The sequence below is a fragment of the Orycteropus afer genome, unplaced genomic scaffold, assembly GCF_000298275.1.
Source record: "Orycteropus afer afer isolate SDZICR_OR568_19922 unplaced genomic scaffold, OryAfe1.0 scaffold00058, whole genome shotgun sequence".
Taxonomy (NCBI): Eukaryota; Metazoa; Chordata; class Mammalia; order Tubulidentata; family Orycteropodidae; genus Orycteropus; species Orycteropus afer.
Window position 1 is genome coordinate 11,823,686 of NW_006921645.1, and position 19,961 is coordinate 11,843,646.

The 19,961-nt window shown below is 39.8% G+C and overlaps 1 protein-coding gene across 1 annotated transcript in view; it reads left to right on the plus strand.

Annotated features, from left to right (window-relative positions):
- Positions 1-7,190, plus strand: part of NCOA1 (nuclear receptor coactivator 1) — a 121,774-nt gene extending 114,584 nt beyond the window's left edge. Inside the window, exons 18-19 of the mRNA XM_007939273.2 lie at positions 2,640-2,729; positions 7,020-7,190. Of these exons, the coding sequence (XP_007937464.1) occupies positions 2,640-2,729; positions 7,020-7,190 (261 nt within the window). The remainder of the gene's footprint in view (positions 1-2,639; positions 2,730-7,019) is intronic.
- Positions 7,191-19,961: the final 12,771 nt, after the last annotated feature.

The following is a 19,961-nucleotide window of genomic DNA, read 5'->3' on the forward strand; positions in this document are numbered from 1 at the left end:
TGGGTTTAGCCTCCACTAAGGATGCCTGCTTCCTAACACACAGCAACCTTCATCAGCAGTCCTTAGCACCAACCAAAAGGGAGAGTAGACAGACCAAAAGTGACTTCCAAGGAGATCTGTCCTGTTAGTTTCAGAGCCTCAGCTATGGGGTGCACAAGGAAGCAGGTAGAGCATTAAATTAATTATGAGAACATACTCAACTGCACAGGCCTTCTGTGGCAATTCTCGGTAGGCTTGCACCCATGCCCAGGTGGGAAAGGTGCTGGCATGCTCCACAGAGATCCCCCTCCCTGCCCGGAAAGGTCTGCCTGTTGATGTTAGAGCAGAAGCTTGGGGTCCTGTCTCTTTGCACAGGCAGGGGTCATTAAGGGAGAAGGCTGTTTTTCTGGGGCCACTTCCCCAGTTCAAAGCAGCCAGCAGCCTACGTGGCTGGGACGAGGGGCAGGCAATTTGCCTACAGCTAAAATTCATCATCAATATTAATTCATTGATTTCTTGCCTGTTTGCCGTTCCCCACTGCTTTCCTCTGCTCCTTGATTCTGCTCCCTCAAAGTTGAGCACCATTTCCTTTTCTTTCCTGCATTTGTGGGGAGAGTTGGAATGATGGTCTGTTTGTACTGCTATGTTCCCAGATTGCTCAGCAGATAATTTTTTTTAAGATTCAAGTAATAAGAAATCTTTTTCATTTGCCCATATATTTGCCATTTCCATTGTTCTTCCTTTGTGTAGATACAGATTTCCATCTGGTATAATTTCCTTCTGCCTTAAGGCCTTCCTTTAACATCTCTTATAGTGCAGGTCTGCTGGTGATGAGTTTGTTCAGCTTTCGTATGTCTGAAAAGGTCTTTTTTTTCACCTATATCTTTTAAAGTTCTTTTCCCTAAATTCTAGATGGTGCAGGTTTAATTTAGAGAAGGTGCTTCACTGCAGTATTTCTAATGGGATATTTGCTACCATTTTACCTTTTTTCCTTTGTACAGGACTGTTGTTTACTCCCCCTTCTAGTTGTTTTTATGACTTTCTTCTTTACTCTGGTTTTAATTATGACATGCTTTGGTGTTGTCTTATTCATGCTTCTTATACCTTATTCATGTTTAGTATGCCTGAGGTTCATTGACTTTCTTGGTTCATGAGTTTATAATTTTCATCAAATTTGGAAAAATTTGGACATTATTTCTTGAAATATTCTTTTTGTCACCACCCTCTTCCTTAAGAACTTTAATTATACTATATTAGCCACTTGAAGTTGTCCCACAGCTCAGTGGTTTCCTGGGTTTTTGTTTTCAGTCATTTTGTCCCTCTGTATTTCATTTTAGATAGTTTTTATTGCCATATGTTCAGATACATTAATCTTTTCAGGCAGTGTCTATTCTGCCGTTAATTTTATCCAGTGTATTTTCATCTCACACACTGTAGTTCATCTCTTAAAGTTCATTTTGGGTCTTTTTTATATCTTCCATATTTCTAACATGTTCAGTCTTTCCTCTAGCTTTTGATTGATTGACTTTTCATTATGTATCATACTGTTCTCATTATTTCACTACTTGGTTATTGGGTACCAGAAATGTGAATTTTACCTATTTTGTATTCCTATAAATATTCTTGAACTTTGTTCTGGGAAATTAAGTTACTTGGAAGCTGATCCTTTCAGGCCGTGCTTTTAAGCTTTGTTTGGCAGGACCAGAGCAGCATTTAGTCTACAGTAAATTTTGCCCCACTGCTGAGGCAAATCCTTTCTAATATGCTACTTGATACTCCATGAATTAGTTCTTTTAAGTTCAACCACTCTGGCTGGTCGAATCAGGGCCCATTCTCAGCCCTGTGTGATCTGTGAAAATTATTCCATATCATCTTTTCAGGTGATATTTCTCCTGCTTTAAGTAGTTTCCTAACATGCATTAGGTGATGAGCACTGAGGTGAGGAATGGAGGGGGACCCTCAGTGGAACTCTGAAACTTTCTCTCTGTGGGCTCTCTCTCCTCTGATACTCTACCCTGTGCAGTTCAGCTGCCTTGGAAACCTAGACTTCTAGCCACATCCTCTCTGGGAGGCTGCCAAGGTCTGCCTGGGTTCCCTGTCCCTGTGCTACAGCCTGGACATTCTCTTTAGCCAGTAGGTGGGACATTGGAAGAACACCTCATTTGTTTCCTGTCTCTTCGGGATCACTGTCCTTGGTTACCTTGAGTTCCTTTGTTTCTCACAATTTGATGGTTTTCTGGTTGTTTGAGGTGAAAGGATAATCTGATTCCCTATTACTGAGTCTTGACTGGAAGTATAAGTCTACTACTAACCTTTTTTTTCTTTTCTTTTCTAGTTAACTTTTATTGAAGTATCGTATGTAGATATATATGTAGTATCATATAAAGAAAAGTGTACAAATCAATGAATTTTCACAAACTGAACATAGTCATGTAACTGCCACCAGAGCAAGAGACCTAGGTCTTTACGCTCTCTTACAGTCACTACTACCCCTCACTGGGGAAACCACTATGCTGACTTCTAAAACACGGTAGATTGCGAAGCTTTTTATTTCTGCTGTCCTATTACTTACCTGAAAATGAAAGTGTTTTTCATTGAAGATATTGGTCTTTAAGTTAAACAACTACCTTGTAATTTGGTCTTATATTTATCTTTAATAGATGAGTGATCCAACACTAAGACACACAGGCCTCTACTGCAACCAACTCTCATCCACTGACCTTCTCAAAACAGAAGCAGATGGAACCCAGGTCAGTAAGAAAAGTCTAAGCCCAGAACTGTCATGCACTCTAGATACACAGGGACTTTCTGTAGTATCGTGGTTAAGAGCTTGACCTTGGGAGTCAGACCTGGGTATGAGTCCCGGCTCTACTCATCTTAGCAGTGTCATTATGGGCATGTTACTGAACTTTCTTGAGCTTCTGTATAACTAACACAACTAACAAGATGCCAGCTTATAGGATTGTTGAGAGGGTTAAATGAGATAAGCTCTCAGAAAGTTTAACTTGGTGCTTAGAAGGGATAAAAGGATGGCAAATGGCCACTAATTATTTTGTAAGTAAACCCAATGCTAAAACTCACATGTAATCAAAATATCTGAAGAGAGCTCACTAAGTTCACATCAGAATGTCTGCTGTGTACTCTGTATTCTGCTGCTTTTAGAAATTTGTTTCAAATCTATACAAATAGTAAGGGTAGCCAATTCTCTTATATTAACCTGATGTAGAAATTTTGGAGGTTTTAATTACTTTAGTAATTTATTCTCTAGTCTCTCTATAATTTTTTTTTTAAACACAGGCATAATGCTTATTATGCTAAAAAGATACAAAGAAACATGGTATGTTCCTTGCCCTTTAGGTGAACTCTGGGGAGAAACAAAGAAAGGAAATCTCAGCTGTGATATGCTTGATTCACCAGGCACTGTGCTAGGCACTATATGCTTTATCTCATTTAAGTCTCACTATAACCCTATGGAGGAGCTCTGGTGGCATAGTGTCTAAGGCATTTGACTGTTAACCAGAGGGCTGGTGGTTCAAACCCAGCAGCCACTCCTTGGAAGGAAGTTTGGCAATCTACTTCCGTAGCGATACTGCCTTGGAAACCCAAGAAAGGGTTGCTATGAGTCAGATCCGACTCAACAGCAGTGAGTATAACCCTATGGGGAGCTCTGGTGGTGTAGTGCCTAAGGCACTTGACTGCTAACCAGAAGGCTGGCGGTTCAAACCCACTAGTCATTCCTCGGAAGGAAGACTGGGCAATCTACTTCTGTAGAGATACTGCCTTGGAAACCCAAGGAAGGGTGGCTGTGAGTCGAGTTGAGTTGACTTAATGACAATGAGTTTGGTTTTTGGTTTTTTAATAATCCTATGAGTGAGGTTGTATTCCTTTTTTTCACACATGAAGAAACTGAACACAAAGAGGTTTAACTATATGCACAATTCACAAAACTAGAAAGTGACAGAGCTGAGATTCAAACCCAGGTCTAAGACCAAAATCCATGCTCTTTCTGCCATACAACATAAGGCCTATTGAAAGATAAAACATATGGACACATGCACATAAATTGTCATGTGACCAAAGAAGGCAAACTCAAATTTATGTTACAAGAAGGGACATAGCATTCAAAGATAGGAGCAATTGCTGAGATGATCAGAAGAACCTTTATACAGAAGGTAGGACTGAGCTGAACTTCAAAGGACACATAAAAAAGCAAAGGGAAGGAGAAAGGTATTGTAGTTGTGGGAGGCTAGTACAGGGGGTGAATTTGGAAGAACAGGGGATTGGAAGTAACAGGCAAGAGACAGAAAAATGGTAATGTCCTAGCTTAGTCCCAAGAAACTAAATCCACTGAAGTAGAGGGTTTGTAGTAAGAACACATAGGAATTAAAATTGGTAAAGTAGATGTGAGCAGATTTCCAGGAGCCTTGATTGGCCTAACTTAGGAGTTTGGATTCAGTACTACAGATGAAGAGTCATCACTGAGCAGTGATAGAAGTGCTAGTGTAGGCTTCATCTCGGGGTGGAAGAGAAGAGGGGAGGAGCGCTGAGGCAGCCAGCTCAGGAGGAGAAAGATCAGTTGGGAGGCTGTGTCCACAATCTGAGCATTAGGTAATAGAACCTGAGTCCTGTGAGGAGGAAGAAAGGGATTTTTGTCATAACAGTCTTATAATAGTCTTATCTTTCAGAGAAAACTGTATTCTGCATTATCACACCTGTGGACACATAAATTTGGCAGCTTGATAAATTAATTAAAGCAAAACAACCAAATTTTAAAGTTTCTGAGCCTTACTTTACTTTAATTTCAAGTAGAAGTTAAAACTATGCTGGAAAAATAGTAAGAGATTGGTCATCAGCTCTCGTACCATTCTTGTCACCTGGCAAATCACAAACTCCTCCTGTGTCACATTTTGCCTATCTGTGAAAGTGTAAGAAGTCCCTTGAGATCTGGTCTAAGGTACAACATGTCCCCTTTTTCAGCAGCAGTTGAAAATGGGTTTCAATGTGTACATTTTAGAGTTTGGGTTAATCTTTTCTATTCTTTTTATATTTTATAAACAGACTACCATAAAAAAAATCATTATTTTTAAAGAAGCAGAATTTGCTCTCTAGTTTGTTTTATCATGCCTTTTTCAAGTCTGTTTTTAAGTGTTTGGGGACACCTTATGCTCTGCCTCAAATTTTTATATGTTGAAATATGTAAACGTGAATTTTATAGGTTGTTCTTTAAAAAAAAAAAAAATCTGTCAGTGCCTGAAAGCACCATAGTTTGTGCTCATGTTCACTTTCAGTGGCAGAATCCTCTTTTTGAAAAACCTCTGTTTGCTCCATTGTTTTTGTGTGTGCCAAGCAGAAGCTGGGGCATGAGTTAGATAGAAATATAGAGACAGATAGGCAGAAAAGGAGAAGAAAAAGAACTGAGAGAAAAGGACTGGGGGATCCTAGAGAGTTACCTGTATTTGGAGAACTGGGATGGAGAGGAGGCAAGACAGAAGAGAACACGGGATAAATGCAGAGACCAGAGAACTAGGAGGGGGATTGTTAACCTGAGGAGAGAGGAAGACCAGGGATAAAGCTCTCTTTCCTTCTAGAAAGAATAAGAATGAGAAGTTACAGACTACAAAGGTAAAGGTCCAGGGAGGGCACAGAGGCAGCCAGAAAACAGACTCAGATGGGAGAGTTGGTGTATTTTGGATACACTAAAAAGAGCCCAATGAAGAGGAAAAGAAATGGAAGCATATGGGAGCAAGAAGCTAAGTTTGGGAAACTGGGGAAAGAGGAGGCTGAGGAGAGAAACAATGGTAGTATTAGTAGTGATCTAATTCATCAGGCACCTTAAAAAGAGCACACTTTAGGGGAAGTCTGTTTTATCTGAGAGAGAGTAGAGTAGAGATATAAATAGATTGCAAAGAGAGGAGACTGGGGACTAGGCTGATACAGAAATTTGATGGTGGAGACATTTGGCATTTGGTCACTGAGGGTTAGTGGAAACAACTGTTTACTAGACTAGGATAGAAAAGTTTTTAGAATAACGGAGTGTAGTTTGGCATGGATTAGTGATGAATGACCAAAAAAAATGCATCACTAATCTAAAATACCTTATAGATCTGATAAAGATGATACACAAATTGACCAGAAGTTTGAGACATTTAAGAATCCAAAAGAAGACATCTCCATACCTGGTCTGGAACATTCACAAAAGTGGTATTGGCTTTAATGAGCCCTGCAAATGACTTTATAAGACTGGTTGGTTAAAGACTAACTTCTGGCTTTGTTTTTTCAAAGAAAATGCTAGAATTATGCAGATTAGACATTTTTAAGGAACAGGTATATTATTACTAAAAGTAATTAAAGGGAAAATTCACACTGTTCTCAGCTAGTAGATTTATTATTATTTTAGGTCATGTGTTTAAATGGATTATCTATCAGGAAAAAAAAAAAGATGTCAAATATAAAATTGTTCTGTAGGTATTTTGCTGTAATTCTAAAGCCAGTATGTAAAGGAGCTGTGTGACAATATGTTTAGATAATACACAAATCTTCTGGACATTAACCTCAGTAATGCTCTTGTCCCTTTATTGCTTGTGGTGGTTTTGCTAATACTGGGTTAAAGCCCTTAATTTTTCAGTGACAGCATAAAAACTTTTTTATTCCACTAAAGTCATCCATAAAATGCTTTTAAGCCAGTTTTCCAAAAACCATTTTTTTAAAACCCACCACTGAATACCCAGTCTCTGAAACTGGGCTTTTCCCAATCTTGGCAATATTAGCAATGATGTTCACTTTCAGTATTGATGACAACCCTTTAGGAGTCTTGACCATTCCAATTTTGATTTTATTTTTAAAGTGTGAACTTTCCAGAACCCTGAGCAAAATGAGTGCAGCGATTTTCTTTTTGTAGGACAAGAAGACAGAAGAGTTCTTCTCTGTGGTGACTACAGACTAGAGGAATGCTCTAGTGAGTTTCCACTTCAAGTAGTACCCACTCATAAGCCGGGGGGGCAGACCCTTCTGTCTAAACACATCTTTTATTTGTGTTCCAGCAGGTGCAACAGGTTCAGGTGTTTGCTGACGTCCAGTGTACAGTGAATCTGGTAGGCGGGGACCCTTACCTGAACCAGCCTGGTCCACTGGGAACTCAAAAACCCACGTCAGGACCACAGACCCCCCAGGGCCAGCAGAAGAGCCTCCTTCAGCAGCTACTGACTGAATAACCACTTTTAAAGGAATGTGAAATTTAAATAATAGACATACAGAGATATACAAATATATATTTTTCTGAGATTTTTGATATCTCAATCTGCAGCCATTCTTCAGGTCGTAGCATTTGGAGCAAAAAAAATTTAAAAAAAAAAAAAAAAGGAGTTCACTTTTGTTGGGAGATTGAGAGATGTTTTTGTTTCTTTCTTTGTAAAGGCCTTGGATATTGAAGGAAATAACAAGGCAGAACAGTTGGACAATCTATTTCTTGAGCCAAATTGAATTATTCTTATTTTTATAATCAGTCATTGGCTTCTTATCTGGATGAAGGCTTTTGGAGGAGAACCAAAACAACGAGTTCCAAGGGGAATATGAAGCTCCGCCTCTGCTGGTTCAGTCCAGACCCTGCTAAGGAGGAAGGGCCTGGTGGGGCTTCGCCTGTGCCCGTCCACCAAAGGCTGTCATGTTTCTCTAAATCGACAGCCCTCCCCTGTCCTACCCCAGGCAGCTTGTGTGTACAATCAGCTTCTTCTAGCAACTTTATATCTGTTGGCTTCAAGAGAATGCTTTGCCTCCACACATACCCCTTTTTTTAAGATGGATTTAAACCAAGATGCCTCCAGGAAAGAGGAAGAAATGAGTGTATTCACAGAGGAATCCAAAAAATACAGTTTGGGGGAAAATGCAATAATTTTTGATGAGATGGGTGAAGGACAAGAAGCAAGTTCTGTCAGTTATTGTAGATAAAATTTTCTGATTAAATCTGGAAAAAAAAAAAAGGCAGCCTGTTTTCTGCTTTTATTGTATTAACAGCTAAGGTAGCTAAAGTTATTTAAAATAAAATTAAATTTATGATCCAAGTAGCTTATTTTTCCCTTTAAATCTCACTGTAAATATATTTGATTTCTTGTAGAAATTGATTTCCTTCTGTTTAATTTTATGCTTTTATTATCATACTCTTGATTTTTCTAAATTTGTGTGTGAAATATAACATTGATTGAATTGCAGTTACATTTGGCTAATAATATTTCATTATTTTAATAACTGTGATGCCAAGTATGGATTTACTTTGGGGTTCCAATCAAAATGCCACTGCCTGAAAGAGCTGTCCCAGATGAGCTAGAGCTTGCCACCCTAGAGTGTCCCTGGGATCGGCTGACTTGAGAGCAGTGCAAGGAATTGTCACCAGAAGTGCACAGGCTACTTGTACAGACAAAAATTAGTACTCAAAGAAAATCTTAATTTTTTTAGATTGACTTTGGGAGTTTGAATTTTCATCAGTGCAAATATAAATTTCTCTATCCTGCTCTGAGGCTCATTGGTACCATGTTTTCCCTCTATGTCTTGACATTCTGCCACATCCTGTCTCATGCTGGCCTCTGAGTCAAGGACCCAGTGAACTGACTGTCTAGTTCTAGAAGTTCCACTGCAAGGCCAGGAAAGCTTGAGAAAGGTATTATGGAAGAAGCAAAGGTAGTGTCCCGTCACTCACCTTTACCTGCACCCCTGGGCCCGTGAACGACGACAAACATCTGACATTCTGCACCAGCTACCTCTGCTTCCATGGCAGAGAAAAGGCCATAAGAACTAACCGTGGAAGAGGAGCATGGACTCAGACTTCAAGGAAGAAGCCATTTTCCCAGGTCCTCCTTTCTGCATCTCACTACCCCTAGTTATAAAAACTCCATTGAACAGCATCTATTCAGAAGCTATACCGAATAAAAAGATTTGGTGGAAGGGCTCAAATGGGTAGTAACTATGAAACAATAGGACACTCAGTTACAAACATTATCTCCTTTTAGTTTTTCAGAAAGTGTATCCCTGATTTCATTCATTCCCAGCTTGACTGCCTAGCCATATTACTCTAGTCCCACCAAACTGCTGTAGGAGGTCTTCTGTTTTGTTTGTGATACAGTTGTTCAAACTTCAGGAAGTTCACCTTTAACTTCAGCATTCCAGATGAAGTTTCCTGACTCAGTGCTTTTGCATAAGGAACTAGAAAAAAAAAAAATGGTAAGGAAAATTGGAGATGCTAACATCCTTCCCTATCCCAACTGCACCTTAAAGTATGCATGTCACCTTCAAGGTTTTATAATTGCACTGTTTGTTTTATGTATGTACAGATTAAAATTATTGCTACATTTGAGGAAAATAAAATTGCTTGCTTCTATGTAATTCCTGTCATTCCACAGGAAATTAAATTTTCCACCTACTGAATAGAATTTGTTTAACAACCTCATGGGTTGCCTCTTCATTTACAGGTAGGAAATGAAACCTACAATCCTGCCGGAATTGCCGAAACCCCAAACAACTAATGAATAATTAAAGGATAATAATAATAAAAAAGGATCCTTGAAGCCAAATATCCTTGAAGTCACTCTAATATGAATCAGCCCAGTGAAATTTGAAAATATCAAAGGGACATGGGGATAGTGGACCTTGAGGAAATTCTAACTTTGGCCATATGCCTGATGATTAAAAAACCTTGACCCTGCTGTTGCTTGATCCAAGAGATCTGGTCCAAGCAGCACTTTACTTCACGGGTACCCTAAGTTCTTAGACCAACCTGGAGCCTCAGGATACCATAGCTTCCTCGATTATTGGTTTTTATGCACTAATATTTATCCACACAGATTTTGATCCTGAAGAGGTTCCTTCAGTGTGACAATGCAGTTTATAAAACTTGGGCCCTATCTCTTGTTAGTATGTTTTTTAAGGCATCTTCAATTCACCAACACTTGAGAAAATTGAGCCAGAGTGAAATGGGTAAGCAAATGTGATTCCAGAGAGTCGGGGAATGAAGGCGGCCATCCAGTCCATTCCAACTCCTGGTGACCCCATGTGTGTCACAGTAGAACTGTACTCCATAGGGTTTTCAATGGCTGATTTTTCAGAAGTAGACAGACAAGCTTTCTTTTGAGGAGCCTCTGCGTGTACTCAAACTGCCAGTCTTTCAGTTAACAGCCAAGCACTAAGCCATTTGTGCCTCCAAGGACTCTGGAAGGCAAAACTCAACTGCCATCAAGTCTATCCCAACTCCTAGTGGCCCTGTAGGACAGAGTGGAACTCCTCCATAGGGTTTCCAAGGCTATAAAACCTTTACGGAAGCAAACTGCTTCATCTTTCTCCCTTGGAGCAGCTTGTGACTTTGAACAGCCAACCTTTTGGTGAGCAGCCGAATGCCTTAGCCAGGGCGCCATCAGAGCTCCTTCTAAAGGGCAGGGGAGGGTGATTTCCCTTACACATTCCTACACATAAATGCAGATTTGGTAGCTGCTATCTGAGGTTTTATTTATAAAGAAACAAAACCTTTTTCCTCAATTGGAATAAAGTAAAAGTGATACTTACATTAGATAAGGCTGAATAAAGTGAAAATGATACTTCTATTAGATAAGACTGAATATTGATTTAAATTTATCCTAAGGTAGGGGTGGGCCATTAGGAAAACATAGAAACAGTTGAGGAAAAAGTGAAGTTGGAATAGAGAAACAATTTCTTTATGGTTTTGCATAAGATAGGCTCACTACCCAAAAAGGATCTTAGAAGTTGTCTCCTAGACCCTGACAAAGAAAAAGGACAGTTGTCTGCTTACAAAGGAAGTTGTGCTGATTTCCTTGTTGACATAACGGCTCTTCCCAGAAGAGCAGCTCCGCTTGACAAAAGTGAGTAATTCAGAGCAAGCTCTCTCCTTGACTGTTCCTGTACCCCTGAAAAAGATCTTGATGATTTAATTAAGCCCATAAATTCTCTTTATTGGCAAGAATTGTCAAATGCACCCTTACTCCATTCAGAACCCTTTCTGCCAGAGCTAAATTTGTTTTCTTTCTATATTTTTACTGCCACCAGAACTCTTAACAAGATTTAAAAATATAAAATTCCAGCCTCATTTATTCAACACATTTTATTGTCTCCTTTATCCAAGGCACTAGGGCTATAGAAGGATGCAGACAGGCATGGACCCTGCCTGCCTTGAGTTTTTATTCATGTTGGATGATTTACATAGTTGTAATCCCAGTTGGATTAAGTGGTATGTTGTTAGATGCTGTTGAGTCAGCTCTGACTCATAGCGACAGAATGAAACACTGCCCAGTCCTGTGCCAGCCTCACAATCCTTGCTGTATCTGAGCCCATCATTGCAGTCACTGTGTCAGTCTATCTTGTTGAAAGCCTTCCCCTTTTTCATTGACTCTCCACTTTACCAAGCATGATACCCTTCTCCAGGGAATGGTCCCTTCTGACAATATGACCAAAGTAAGTGAGACAAAGTCTGGCCATTCTTGCTTTCAAGGAGCATTCTGGCTGCACTTTGTCCAGGACACATTTGTTAGCTCTTTTAACAGTATGTGGTACTCTCAGTATTCTTCACCAACACCACAACTCAAAGGCATCAACTCTTCTTCAGTCTTCCTTGTGCATTGTCCAGCTCTCACATTCATATGAGGCAATTGAAAAACCATGGCTTGGGTTAAGCGCACCTTGGTCTTCAAGGAGAAATCTTTGCTCTTCAGCATTTGAAAGAAGTCTTTCACAGCAGATTTGCCAAGTGCAATGCGTTGTCTGATGTCTTGACTGCTGCTTCCGTTAGTGTTGATTAGCGTTGATTGTAGAACCAAGTGATATGAAGTCTTTGACAACTTCAGTCTTTTCTCCATTTATCATGATGCTGCTCCAGTTGTGAGGATTTTGTTTTCTTTATATTGAGGTGTAATCTATACTGAAGACTCTAATCTTCAATCTTCATCAGTAAGTGCTTCAAGTCATTCTCACTTTCAGCAAGCAAAGTTGTGTCATCTGCATATCGCAGGTTGTTAATGAGTCTTTCTCCAATCCTGATGCCATGTCCTTCATATAGTCCAGCTTCTCGGATTATTTGCTCAGCATACAGATTGAATAAGTATGGTGAAAGGATACAACCTTGATGCACTCCCTACCTAATTTTAAACCATGCAGTATTCCCTTGTTCTGTTGGAATGACAGCCTCCTGGTCTATGTACAATTTCCTCATGAACACAATTAAGTGTTCTGGAACACTTTGCAACGGTATTCATAATTTGTTATGATCCACACAATTGAATGCTTTTGCATAGTCAATAAAATACAAGTAAACATCTTTCTAGTATTCTTTGCTTTCAGCCAAGATACATCTGACATCAGCAATGATATCCCTCCTCCCATGTCCTCGTCTGAATCCACCTTCCATTTCTGGAAGTTCTCTGTCAGTACACTGCTGCAACCATTTTTGAATTATCTTCAATAAGATTTTACTTGTGTGTGATATTAATGATATTGTTTGATAATTTCCACAATCTGTGGGATCACCTTTCTTTGTAATAGGTACAGATATGGATCTCTTCCAGTCAATTGGCCAGGTAGCTGTCTTCCAAATCTCTTGGCATAGCCGAGTGAGTGCCTCCAGTATGGCATCTGTTGAAACATCTCTATGGGTATTCGTCAATTCCTGGACCTTTGTTTTTCACCAATTCCTTTAGTGCAGCTTCAACTTCTTCCTTCTATACCATTGGTTCTTCTTGATCATATGCCACCTCCTGAAATTGGTGTTCAGTGCATCAAATCTGTTCTTTAGAGGGTCTCTAAATTCAGGAGGGATATAACCAAGGTCATATTTTATTTCTCATGGATTTGTTTTAAATTGTCTTCAACCTCAACTTGAACTTGCGTATGAGCAGTTGATGGTCTGTTCCACCATCAGTTCCTGGCCTTGTTTTGGCTGAAGATACTGAGCTCCTTCGTCACCTCTTGCCATAGATATAGTCAATCTGATTCCTGTGCACTCCGTCTGGCAAAGTCCACATGTATAGCTGTTGTTTGCATTGTTGAAAAAAACGGTATTTGCAATGAATAAGTCATTGGTCTTGAAAAATTCTATCATGCAGAATTCTATCACCAAGGCCATATTTTTCAACTACTGGTGATTCTTCTTTGTTTCCAACTTTTGCATTCCATTCCCCAGTGATAATCAACACATCTTGATTACATGTTCAGTCAATTTCAGACTGCAGAAGTTGGTAACAATCTTTAATTTCCTCATCTTTGGCTTTGGTATTTGATGCGTAAATTTGAATAATAGTAGTGTTAACTGGTCTTCCTTGTAGGTGTATGGATACTATCCTATCACTGACAGCATTGTACTTCAGGATAGATCTTGATACAGTCTTTCTAATGATGAAAGCCATGCCATTCCTCTTCAGTTTGTCATTCTTGGCATAGTAGATCATATGATTGTCTGATACAAAATGGCCAAAAGCAGTCCATTTCAGCTCACTAATGCCTAGTATATCAATCTTTATGCATTCCATTTCATTTTTTACAACTTTCAATTTTTCTAGATTCATACTTCATACACTGCATGTTCCGATTATTAATGGATGTTTGCAGCTATTTCTTCTCATCTTGAGTCATGGCACATCAGCAAATTGAAGTCCTGAAAGCTTTACTCTATCCACATCATTAAGGTTGGCTCTACTCTGAGGAGGCAGCTCTTTCCCAGTCGTATCTTGAGTGCCTTCAAACCTGAAGGGCTCATCTTGTGGCACCATATCAGACAATGTTTCAGGACTATCCATAAAGTTTTCCAGTAATAGACAGTGTTTCACTGCTATTTGTAAGGTTTTCACTGGCCAACTCTTTGAGAAGTGGATGGCCTCTTCCTTCTTCTGAGTCTGTCTTAGTCTGGAAGCTCCACTAAAACCTGTCCACCATGGGTAACCCTGCTGCCATTTGAAATACCAGTGGCATAGCCTCCAGCCTCACAGCAACAGACAAGCCACCACAGTGCAACAAAGTGACAGACAAGTTCATCTCCCTCAGTTGTTCAAATTGCTCTGCTCACATTCTGGTCCCAAATCCACCATGCTGGCTCACTTCCTTCCGAGTCCCCCTTAGCCACTCCAAACTCACTGCATCAGCTCTCTTCCTGATCCCCCCTCAGCTGCTCCAAGTGGTTTGGGTGAGAGTTAAACCTTGCTTTGTGAGTGAGACATTGTCTAAGTAGTCAAGGAAAGTTTTCTGGAGGAAGAAATGGTATTTGAAGTGAGTTTCACAGGATGATGACAAGTAGCTTGGTGAAGAACACGAGGAGGAGAGGTCTTCTGAGAAGCACGTGTGAAGGCCTAGAAACATAAGGGCCCCAGAGAGCTGGGTTTTTTAATTGTTCACCAGTTAAATAATGACCCCTCAAAAACATGCTATTAGGATTATGTCAGCTGATAAACTGAAAGTAATTTAAATCAACCTTTGGCTCCAAAAGGGATGTAAACTAGGCTTTGGGATTTTCATTGGGAAATTAAACTAGCTGATACCTAAATTCTCTTCCTTAACTAGCCTTTTCCAGGCAGAAGTACAGGCATCTACTACCTATACAGCAGTTTCTTGTAGCTGATGACAATATAGAAAACATTCAGGGAAAATAAATGTGTACTGCAATGCAGTACTTTTGGGTTCATTGTCTCATTTAATTCTCTGCAGTCCTTTGAGAGAGGACTTGTAAAGAGAAAACAAACTCTAAAAGGTTATGACACAAACACTACTTTTTATCAGTGGAGTTGGAACTTAAAACCAAGCCTTCTGATTTCTCCTAGAGTATGTGATTTAGGTCTGCAGATTTTAACCTCATCATGGGACCTTAGGCAATGCTTTCTGAGATGACATAACTAAAAAATAGGCGTTGAGAAGAGAGCTATTCCCTTCTCTGCAGGCAGTCAGCCTGCTCAATGAAGGTGATCTCGGTCAGCAGGGTGTTCCAGTACAATTTTGGGAGAAATGTTCCATCCCTGTATATCTAAACAAGGAGTGAAGAAGGGGCTTCATGAACTTGCACTGTCAACACCCTTAATTTAAAAAAAAAAAAGTTTGAAATTGTGAGTTCCTTGTTGTAGGACAAGAATGAACATGGTAACAGGATCCTTTTTGTGAGAGGGTAATTGTAGATCCCTACAATTCCTCCTGGGAAATTTAGTTTGATCAGACCTTGGAACCACTCACTTTTCTCTGGCTCTTGATCATTCTCCTGACAATCTCCTGTGCTGGAGTCTGACTCTGGTCTAGTCATTTGTGTTTTGGTAGTTTGTGCAAGCAGCAGAACCAAGTAATGCCCACAAGTGTCTGCAGCAAATCTGAGACATCGTCTTGACAAAAGAAAAATTAAAATTTTTTAAGGAATATCTTTTTTCTAGTTCACTCCAGTTCCCGGAGGTTACAGAATAAAGTGAAAAACCCTAGGCTAGGGTTTTACATTCATTTAGTTATTCCATTTTTGTTGCGCTGTTGCAATACAGACACTTTGAGAAGCACGGTGGGAAGTACAAAGACACATGGCTGAAGCTGTTTCCATCCTCATAATAGAGATTCTACATCATTCAGTTAAGATTTTTTTCAATTCTACTCTGCCAGGCAATGGCTAGACCCTTGTATTAATAATTGCCTACATTCATGAGGTACTTTGATAGATAATCTCATTTGATCTTCAAAATCCAGTAAAGAAGTTATTGTAAGACATAGTCCCATTAATGGTGAAACTGAAGTTTGGATTTATGATCAGGTGACTAGAAAGTAGGCTGTCTTAATTATCTAGTGCTGTTATAACAGAAATACCACAGGTGGATGCTTTAACAAACTTATTCTCTCACTGTGTAGGAGGCTAGAGTCTGAATTAATGCCAGCTATATAGAGAAAGGCTTTGTCTCTCTGTGTGTCTCTTGGTCCCGGGAAGATCGTGTCACTCCAGCCTCTTCTTTCTTGGTAGTAGTAGGTCCCCCTCTCTGCTCACATCTCTCCTTTTCTTTTTTGTAAGATAAAAGGTGTTACAGGCCACACCCAGGGAAACTCCCCTTACATCAGATCAGGGCTGTGAGGGGATTAAGGTGGTTGCATCCCATTCTGATCTTCTTATGAGTGATCGAGTGATCAGCTTATCACATCAGGTCACGTCATGGGGGATTATTACATACACTGCATCATTACATAACTGCCAAACCACTGAGAATCATGGCCCAACCAAATTGACATATATTTTGGGGAACACAGTTCACTCTGTGAGAAGGCCCAAGAGTCAATGCTTGCTCTTTGAGATGAGAGCCACTGTTATTTCCACTGCAAAAGAAAACTATTAGAAAAGCGCCATTAGACAATGACACGTAATGACTATGGAGATCCTGGGGCATTTAAAAATTGTTCTCTAGAACTAAAGTACTTAGAAGCTTGCAGAGATTGCCATTTTGAAAACAAAATGGCACTAATTTTTATTAAAATATGGGGAGAATTTTTTTTTCTTTTCATATTTTAAGCTTGTGTAGCAATATTCCTAAAGCAGGTCACTACTTTACCTAAACAATTTCTTCTTATCCCTTGAACTCAGTACCATTTGCATGTATATGCATCTTAATACCACTACTTCTGCCAAGATCTTAGGATCTTGAATTTCCAACTTGTGAACCTTACCACATGGATTCCCAGCCAGCACTTCAAACTTAAGTCCCAAACCAAATAACTTTCTTCCCCATAAATAAGTTCTTATGTCCTTTATTTGAATTAGTTGCATCTTCATTCTGTTAGTGGTCATTTTCAACAACACTCCCACTTTACCGAATTCCAAGTTGTCCTCTCTAGTGCCTCTTAGCTATCTTCTCCTTTCCCGCTTTATTAATCACTCACCGAATTCAGGACATCATTATCTTCCTTTGGATGATTACTACAACACCTTATGCCTATTACATTCACCCTTCACACAATCATGATCAATCTTTCTAAACACAGTCCAGAATCTGTTAGTAACTACTTCTTGCCTATAGCTTAGTAGCATGATCTGAACTCAACCTACCTTTTGAGCTTTGTTACTGCAAAAACGGCAAGGAGGCCACATGTTCTGACCTCCTGTAATCCCACAAGAGGAAGCAGAATCACCATCAATAGCGCAAGGCCTATTCCTACAAGGCCAGACATGCTGCCTCCCTCCAGCACTTTCACCAACCGTTCCTCCCAAAGCACCCACCACCTCTCCTCTGGGTTCGATAATTCACTGCAGTGGCCACACAGAGCTCACAGATTATGGGGTTTATTAGGGAAGCACCACAGGCTACAATTCAGGTTCAGGAAAAATGCTCAGTCTCTATCCCAGCCCACCGTCCCTCAGCCAGCAGTCTCTCACAGTCTCTTTCCCAGAAGTGCTGGTCCCTCGGTGTCTCACTCAGCAATGCGTGTCTCTTGTGTCTCTTTCCCAGCAGCATGTGTCTCTTCCAGCAGCACGTCTTCCTCAACCAGCAGTCGGAGAGCGAGTTCTGCCTCTAGGAGACCTCCTTTTGAGCCCGGGAGAGTGGCCAAACTAGCCAATCATAGCATTAGAACTCTAAGCACCTGAGAGAGAGTGGCCCCCTCCCAGAACATTGTTTTGTGCCATGCCCAACAGAAATACTCCAGGTGGACCACTTCAGCAATCAGGAGCTCCTCAGTTGCTCATAGAAAATCCCACCTTGGAGTTTACAAAGACTTATGGGTAGAAAAGCCACACTAAGTAATTTACTACACCACAGTTACCCTCTATAACTCTCTCTAAACAAAATGTTTCTGCCGCATTGACCTAGTCCTTATTCTTGAATTTACCATCTATGTTCTTGGTACATTGAATATGGTATTCATTTTCCTCCCTCAGCCTGTAATTCTCCTTTTTTCTCCTTTGTACTCATCCTTCAGGTCTTCACTTTAGGTGCCTTTTTCAAGAATTCTTCTCCAGTCCCCACATTTAGATTAGTCCATTTTTCCACACTGCCTTGCTGCAGCTTTTATGCCTCCATTTGCAATTGGCTATATGTACATCTCCCCCTCTTCCCCACCAAACTGTAAGCTTCTTAAAGAAGCTTGTGCTTACACATAAACCAAAACCAAACTCACTGCCGTCAAGTCGGTCACAACTCATAGCAACTCCTCCTTGGGTTTCCGAGGTAGTATCTCTACAGAAGTAGATTGTCCAACCTTCCTTCTGAGGAGTGGCTGGTGGGTTAGAACCACCAGCCTTCTGGTTAGCAGCCAAATAAATGTCTTAGGCACCACACTGCCCGAGCTCCTTAGTAGGCTCTTCAATTCTAGTTTAAGAAATAGTTCCAGAGGCAGTATTTTAAATAAAGGAGAGTAGCTAATAGGTAGCCACTCCTCGGAAGGAAGTTTGGGCAATCCTACTTCCGTAGTGATACTGCCTCGGAAACCCAAGGAGGGGTCGCTATGAGTCGGGGCCAACTCGACGGCACATAACAACAACAACAGCTAATAGGTAAAACACGCACTGAACTGTAGCCCTAGAGTGTGGATTTTTGAGCTAATAAACAAAAACCCACTACCATCTAGTCAGTTTCAACTCATAGCAACCCCCATTGGGTTTCCAAGGCAGTAAATCTATGGAAGTAGATTGCTCAGTCTTGTCTCCACAGAATGGCTGGTGGGTTTGAACTATCAACCTTCTGGTTAGCAGTCAGATGCCTTAGGCATTGTGCTACCAGAGCTCCCTTTGAACTAATGAGAGCTCAAGTCAAGGTTACAATTCTATCTTGATGAGGTTTTTTTGTTTTTTTTTTTCCCATGAAATATGAGTGAATGTAGGTCCTCTTCACTGGAACTTTTTGAAAGTCTTACACTATAGTATCCTCTACGTATTTGGAGAGTTTGCAATACATTAAAGCAATTATTGTTAATACTTCATCAAGTTCTCAAGCTTTGTGTTTGTAGATAATATTCCGTAAAAACTTTTACACTTCTCAGAAATTACCTCCTCATTGAAAATCAGTTGATTGGGATGACTGCAGTTTTAATTGAGAAAATAGAAAAGGCAGATCAGGAGAGACAATTTCTCCCACTTTCCCCTCTCAAAAATGTGCATATATAATCCCCTGCTATCTGTTCCACCTATGAAATAATGTTACTGAGAATTGATTCACGTTGAAATTAAATAAGAATAAGATGGCTCTTTGTGAAATTTCTGTTAGGTTGGTCTTTCAAACCAGTGCCTCTGGAAGTTGCGTGACGTAATCAACTCAGGAAGTTGACAGATGGTGCAGCAGGTCAATGAGCAGGAAGACCTTCCTGTAATAAGAACAAGTATCCTACCTGGGCCTGCCTTCTGCATCCCTATAGAGCCAGTCTTGCTCAGCTCTGCTTTGTTTAAAATCTAAAATAATTCATCATAAACCTGCTTGCAATAAATTTTAGGCTGCATATTCCCTGTTCATTTTACTTTTCAACTTGCAAACTTTTACAAAATAAGTATTAATTTTTTTTAAAATTAGCTCTCCATTTTAACATTCTTCTAATGTTAGCAATTATATTTTAAAAGATAATTACTTAGTAAGGTAGATTTTTAAAGTTCAACCAAAATCAGCAGGGAGAAAAAGCTCCACATAGAACATACTATATTTAAAGACTTAGCACATCTAAGCTCAGGCTTTAAATTTTCAATCTACCTTTTCTTGAAAGCTTTTTAAAAGCTTTTTATGATGGAAATCTTCAAATATACATGAAAGTAGAAAGAATAATGTAGTGAACCAGCTCTAGGTTTTTAAATCAGTCTTTGATATGTGGTCCTTATAACCCCAAATAAAGAGATGACTTAAGTCACTTGATCAATTTCCAGGTCAAAATTAAATCATCTTAGTCTTAAGACTCTTTAGCTTTAAGGATTTGTCTTTTAAAATATCGCACAATAGGTGTTTTAAAGAATATTTTTTAAATTAAAGGTAACAAGATACACATTTTCAGTCAACAGATATGAGTACCTACTATTTATC